The sequence below is a fragment of the Mya arenaria genome, chromosome 6 (assembly GCF_026914265.1).
Source record: "Mya arenaria isolate MELC-2E11 chromosome 6, ASM2691426v1".
Lineage (NCBI taxonomy): Eukaryota > Metazoa > Mollusca > Bivalvia > Myida > Myidae > Mya > Mya arenaria.
Genome location: NC_069127.1, coordinates 32,578,644 through 32,585,683, shown reverse-complemented (window position 1 = coordinate 32,585,683; position 7,040 = coordinate 32,578,644). Strand labels below are relative to the sequence as shown.

The 7,040-nt window shown below is 36.2% G+C and overlaps 1 protein-coding gene across 1 annotated transcript; it reads left to right on the top strand.

Moving 5' to 3' along the window:
* Positions 1-1,060: 1,060 nt before the first annotated feature.
* LOC128237723 (fibrinogen-like protein 1) lies at positions 1,061-3,331 on the top strand. Its single transcript, XM_052953304.1, has 3 exons — positions 1,061-1,100; positions 1,326-1,414; positions 2,654-3,331. The coding sequence occupies exons 1-3, from the start codon at positions 1,061-1,063 to the stop codon at positions 3,329-3,331; spliced, it is 807 nt and encodes a 268-aa protein (XP_052809264.1).
* Positions 3,332-7,040: the final 3,709 nt, after the last annotated feature.

Here is a 7,040-nt window from a genome sequence, read left to right as displayed (position 1 = left end):
TCCCATTGTTTTAACGTTCAATGTTATATAGTTTGATTTTAAAATCCGTACATTTCAGACTATCTGTTCATTTTTATTCCAATCGAAATTAAATATCTATAGTTGTTACAATGCATTGTGTATGTATGGACATATAATGATAGCTTTCAAAAACATAATCTTGCTTGCATGTGTTTTAAACACAATCATCAATTCATCGTGCAACGCAAAATATCACAAACTCGAGTGAAATTGTCACTGATGATTTGGCAGAGCATAGAAATTATTGTATTGCCGCTCTGAATGAGACTCTGAATCGCCTGCGGAGTATTTTGTACACACGATTGGAGTTAAATGCATTCATTATGCTCGAATCCAATAATGTATATGTTTTAATGCATCTGTTCGTGTATTTTGTGTACTGATTCATTGTAAAAAACACCGTTGTTATAAATCTTCTCTCAAAAGAGAAAATTCAGATATTTATACATATATATGCAACATCAAGCCGATAGTATTCTTACTGTAAAGACCCCAACCCCTTTAGAATGTGGGTACTGAGGCCTAAAAATATAAATGTGTTTAGGGCAACTTATTCCCACCAGGCAAAACCTTTCAGATTTTTAGGCCTTATGGCGCTACCTCAGATCGTGATCAAATTAAAAACTATTCAGAAACGATGGCGAGATCAAAAGAATAAAAGTCAGCAAACCATTGATTTCTAGCCATGGGTTTTAGTAAAACTTAATGAATAATATATGAGGGTAAATAGAGACCAAGTAATCGTACTTTTTTGTCCTGTAAACTAAAGCCTGCATTTCATTTATACCACTCTTTTACTGTTTAATTAATATGACGCCAAATTCAATACGATCGCACTCTATATTTATCTACTTAATTTAGCAAAATAATATTTTGAATACATACCGGCATGCACTTGTTCGTCCAGAGTTGTCACGTGACTGATAGAACTCCCTATTGGTTGTAAAGATATAATTATTAACAGCAGGGTGTTACCGTAATACCTTCAATGATATTTTTATCATTGGACTGAAATTTAACAGTCACAGACAGATTGAGCATGGCGAAAGTCAAAGGATCGGTGGGATTTTCCAACAACAGTTTGAAAATGCTAGATTTCGCTTTTGTTCTATGGATTGTTTTTCAATTTGTCGAAGTATGTCCTCGTGCGGCTGCTTCATCTGAAATGTACATGCAGTCAATAATTTCACCAGGGGAAATTGGAAATCCTACTTTCTATAACGCAAGTTCAAGTTTGGAATGTCTTCGAATTTGTCGTAAAACAACGGCTGGAGAACTGTTTAATTTTAATACTTCTCAACCAGGCTGCACGTGCTTCTCCGGAAGCTCAGTGAACGCAGATTTCAGTGAAAATGGAAATGTCAGTGGTATCTATGGAAAGTTGATGGCAACGGTAGGTATGCTTTCTCATGGCTAGTTGCTTAGCTGTTTCTTAACCAATCTCGGTTTATTCTACGATAGCTAACGGTTATCCCTTTTATTCCTATACACAAGGTTTCGGAAAGTTAAGCAACCGCTCATCAGTGCAATGCCAATACATTTATTAATTTGAATATCAATACGATGTATAAATATCTAATGTATCTAATAGTTTCTCATTGTACATGATTGAACCCATAATTGTTATTTAGAGCTAGTTATTGTAGTATAAACCTAGATTGTATAAGAAACAGGAGGCTGTTTCAATAAAGTATATGGGTCATTACTTTAAAGTGACACTCGTATTCCAAATCAATACATACACTTGTATAACAAACATACATTTTGAGTGATGAACCTAAAAATACTTACTGATAACAAAATTGTAACCGTGTATTAAATAGCTGAAAACGCAAAATTATTGAATGATTGATGTGTGTTTAAATATTTAGTGCGATCTACTATCGTCTCATAAGGTTGCAATACCGTGTTGTCTACCCTTTCTTTCAAATTAATCTCGGTATCCTTCATGAGAAATATTGTTTTTCACATGTATTCATCCTTTTTGGTATATTTAAACGATGTTTTAATTATAGTAAATCTTATTTGAAAGAAAGAGTGCATATTTAAAAATCTTCACTCTGTATTAACGTCACAAAAAGCAACACATTCTTTCTTAAACTTTGTGTTCATTTTTTAAAAGTTCAATTCACATAAATATGTAGCAGACTAATGAAGCTACGATACAAAGAAATGAGAAAAGTATCATGCTTTAGCTTTAGGTAATGCGTCCCTGATTCAAATATTTGAGGCCCTCGTAATTGATTTATTCAGAAATATTTTCATTACTATTGGCCCCATCGTTTTGCTAATGATTTTCAAAGAAGTTAATCAACACATACATTTTATCAGCCTCACTAGAATTGCCGAAATTATGATCATGGGACGTGTGCATCTAACATTGAACACTTTGCTTGAATTATTTTAATTAGATTAAGAAGGAAACCAATCTTAAATTAGTTTCATTTTAAATATGTTTCATTATCAAAAGTACATTACTATAAAAATATGCCTATTTGATGGCCAAAAACGGTCCGGGAGTTTTAACTACAAAATATGCCATTGATCATATAACCGATTTAAGATTTAGTGGATTCATGAGACCGTATACGGACAAAATGTACTGCATGGAACACGTTTGTGGCTATTTCAGTACCCATATGATTGTCTAGACGCCTTCAACCACGGAGAAACAGCTGATGGAATATACAGTATCCAGCCAATTGGTGGCCAGCAAACGACTGCCTGGTGTGACATGGCAAACGGCGGCTGGACAGTCATACAACGCCGAATGGACGGTTCAGAGAACTTTGAGAGGCTATGGGCAGAATATGCAGCCGGGTTTGGCAGCCGGGGAGGTGAATATTGGCTTGGTCTCAACACTATACACCTCCTCACATCTGTTTCTAGCTCTCTGGAGATTGAACTAGAAGCTTGGCCCGGGGAACCGACATTGACTGACTACGAAAGGTATACCAACTTCAGCGTCGGATCAGAGGCATCAAACTTTACACTTCATGTTGGCGGAATTATTTTATCCAATGACAGCTGTATTTCTATGTATGAGAGTCCGTTGATTGATTATCAAAATGGACGACCGTTTTCTACAGAAGACAGAGAAGCCGGAAACTCTTCTGACTTGTGCTCATGGAATACAAGAGGGCCTTGGTGGCACGCATATGACTGTTTTCCACTTTCGCTTAACGGTGTGTACTTCGTGGATGGCTACTACAACACCACTCGCTGGTTGTACGAGGGAATTGCGTGGCACAAGTGTTGGGACTACACCTACTCACTTAAGACAAGCGTGATGAAAATAAAGAGAAATTAAACAAGACATATTTACCCTGATCCTTCTTTGGTTGTTTTTTTCTTTCGTCAAAACCCTTCATTATAATAATGTTAAAGAAAATATGTATTGTTAAAATAGAATGTACCTGTACATTGAAGGAACAGGGGCACTTCATTCTGGAAGGGAAAATGATAAGCATCCAACAACAAAGTTTGGATATGTGTGAGCTGTGAGGTAGGGTAATCGTAAAATCCTGTTTTGCAAACCTTTCGAATGCGACAACCTTAATATTTGTTGATAGACATTGTATTAGTCTTTATGAAATCTGTATTTGCTGCATTGTGTACATATGTCCCGTGAATGACTGTAAAGCTTTGATCTGTGTGCCTGAAAATAATCAGTCTTGACAGTTTCCCTTCTTGAATGTACAGGACTGTGTGTAGGAATTGAACCCCTGCGATCGCCTTTAGTGTCATATAACCTGTAAGATGTAGTGACATTTGACGTAAAGAACGCATTTTATTCTTCAGATTAAAGAACTTCGAGAATTTTTAAAAATCTCGAATATACCTAATTTATTGCCGAATATTATCGTTACACCATACCGCTCCGCTTCATTTAGTACTTAGTATGTAGTGTAAACGGATTCAAGTACCGTGTTACCGACAATAAATGTAATAAAAGTGAGGAAAACTTGTACAATAAGACTAAAGGAACAAGCTCAGTAGTCATAACTAAACACTGTTTATAGACACAAGGCAAGGTCCAACACGACAATGAACTAGAGACGCAGGAGTATAAACATCACAAACATAAACACAAACAGACCACAAATGCATCAAAATGGCTATAATGATAAATGATGGGATTACCGTCTTGGAATGTTCATTCAAACAAGAGTACACTTGAACTGAAGTCCACTTGGGGCTTAAACAAGTTTGCATGGCCAAAACCTCTAACTTGTCCCAACATTTATCAATATATGTTACTATCAAATACGAAGCAAAATGCAATACATTTAATCAAATGAAAAGATACAGCAAAAACCTTTTAACAATTTAAATTTACATCTTTTAACGAATATAATTTACACGTTTTGTGTCTACTTGAAGAAATCAGTTAAAAAAACAATTCTGATATCAACACAGCGTTCATATGCAACATATTTCATAAACACACAAACATTTATGCATATTTCCCAAATTTCATTAGAATAATGTTTTTACGTACCCGCCAATAGGTAGAATGTTTTATTTACATACAAAATATTTCCAAAAGAATTGCAAAGTTTTTGATTGAATTTCTTGAAAACGATAATACAATTAGCAGACACGACAGGTTTTGTTTACTCAGTGTTATATTTCCTAGCAAACGAAATACACTTATTGCAATTTCTACAATTCGCAATGTTGAAGTAATTCATGCAAACTTTTTAATGAAACAATAAAACTGTCCAACGTTACAATGTCTTGTATTTCACTTCAAATTTTGTTTATAATTGTCTATTACTATAATTACCTTGAACGTCGATGGTGACATGAACTGCGTATTCCATTATATTTGTCGTTTTACACTGAACAAAACGTGCCTGCGTTCCTGTGTTTGTGGTTAAGGTTACACACCACCATTGTCATTTCCTCTATAATTCAATGTGAAATGATTATTTTTAGACAACATATAAAGGCATTTCGAGCGAATGCAGACTATGATAAACATATATATTCTTAAAATACAAGCATTAAATTACATTTTAAGCCAATAAAAGAGGGAGATCAAGTTATTCCTAAGAAAAATCTCTCCACTTGAAAAACAAACTGTAAAAATTGCACAGTCCGCCATGACAGTTCTTCCAAAATGACCTTTCAACTATAGGGCAGCAGTTTATGCTTAAATCTCTATTCTAAATGATAAATCAAGCAATAATAGATACTCAAGGTATAAAAGTTTCAGGAATAATGATATATTTGATTTACAGCGTATTGAGCATGTGAAAACATGTCTATCAGTCAAAAAAACTTTTTTTATTGAGAATTTTCCACACAACGGAAGTACATATGACGCAATGGTGACGTCATACCGTAATCCCCTGCTTGCAGTGTGCGAAGCGAAGAAAAATAGAACAAAACAGTTTGCTAACATTTCACAAGTGAACGACTGGAAGCCAAATCTGAAAGTATGGCCAGTCACAAAAACAAAACAAGGGCAGTTCTTTCTCAGCCAAATTCCGCAAAAAAACACTTTTCATGTCGATATGGTCGAACATGGCATACATTGCATTAGTGGTTCAGGCTCTTTCCTTCGTCCATGGGTTCGCCGAACATATTCACATTCAATCATTTAGAGGAGCTCTGAAAACCAAAAATTCCATTCAGCAAATTACAACCGCAAAATTTCCATTTAGTAACGAAAATAACCACCAAAGTTTTTATTTTGTCATTAATTGGTTTCAATAAGTAAGGTACATGTATTAAGAAGCTTGCGCATGCGCACTGGCTTGTAGATAGGCATCAATAGTCATTTTGTGCTGAACGTGCCTTAGAAGTTTAGCATGCATTAAGTCAGTCGACCTTTCGTTTCAAAACCAAAACAAATGTTAGGCACTAACTATTACTTTCCTTTTCCGAGTCCAGTTAGCGGACATGCTCCATGGAGAAGACCGTCAAACCCCCTTCACCACGTTTCGAGCCTAATTCTTGCACCACCAAAGTGCTTCCCTCTGACGCTTACATCCATAATCCTTTATATTATAAATTATTGCTTTAATTAAAAATATCCTATATCATTGTATTCTCACTAATGCTCGTTAATTAAGCAAAGTTCAATACAACGAGGATGCCCTAATTAAATATAACTTAAGTTTGAATCAAACAAAGACATATTTAATTATTTAAAATCAATTCATTAGCAAAAGCATCGAGCATTGGTAAAGTAATATAGTCTGTGGCGGCTCTGCTTTTTTTCAAAATCATCAGCTTCATTCCCAACGAAAGGTCGACAGAGACTCTCGGAGTTATTCTTGTATTTGTAAGATATAACTATGCTGATGTTCAATCGGTTTTCATATGCTGGGGATGTATTCAATGACCACCTTAAATTTCACTTAATTGCAAAATTGGGATGCAAGTGTTTTGAAAGGACTGTAAACATAAATGGGCAATGAAGTGAATGGCATTACTGATGCATGTCTCGGGATAAGGATAAGAATGAAATTAAATACGGCCTCAGGACATGCACATTTTTTCAGACCTTATGTACCTTTTGATCTTATTCTTCGAAATATCCACACTAAAAGAATAGAACAAAATCATTGTAACGCCATATATATGTAGATACAACTCGGCGGGCTCGTGCACCAGAGCGATGATACTATACGTACACTGTTAGATTTAACATTATCAAACCTCTAATGCACCAGTCAATTATAACCACGCCCCCCCCCCCCCTCTAGATCCGGGAGTATACCGGGGATAGCCAGAGAAAAGGGCAGTGTTTTACCTTCCAGGTGGCCCCGCAGTGTCGGGTGAATGCGGTGGTTCTGACTTCGCACTAAAAATAACGGGGATTGGGCCTTACCTAGAGTGCCTGTGGTGCGGGGGCATTTGGCGGGGATTTTACCAGCAGTTCGTCCCCGCAGGGCGGGGAATTTACCCGGGCTTGGCTGGACCGAAAGACAAAGTCCCCGCTATTCCCCGGACCTGGGGGAGTGGCTACAATTAAATGGTGCATTATGAGTGAGATTGACAAGAAG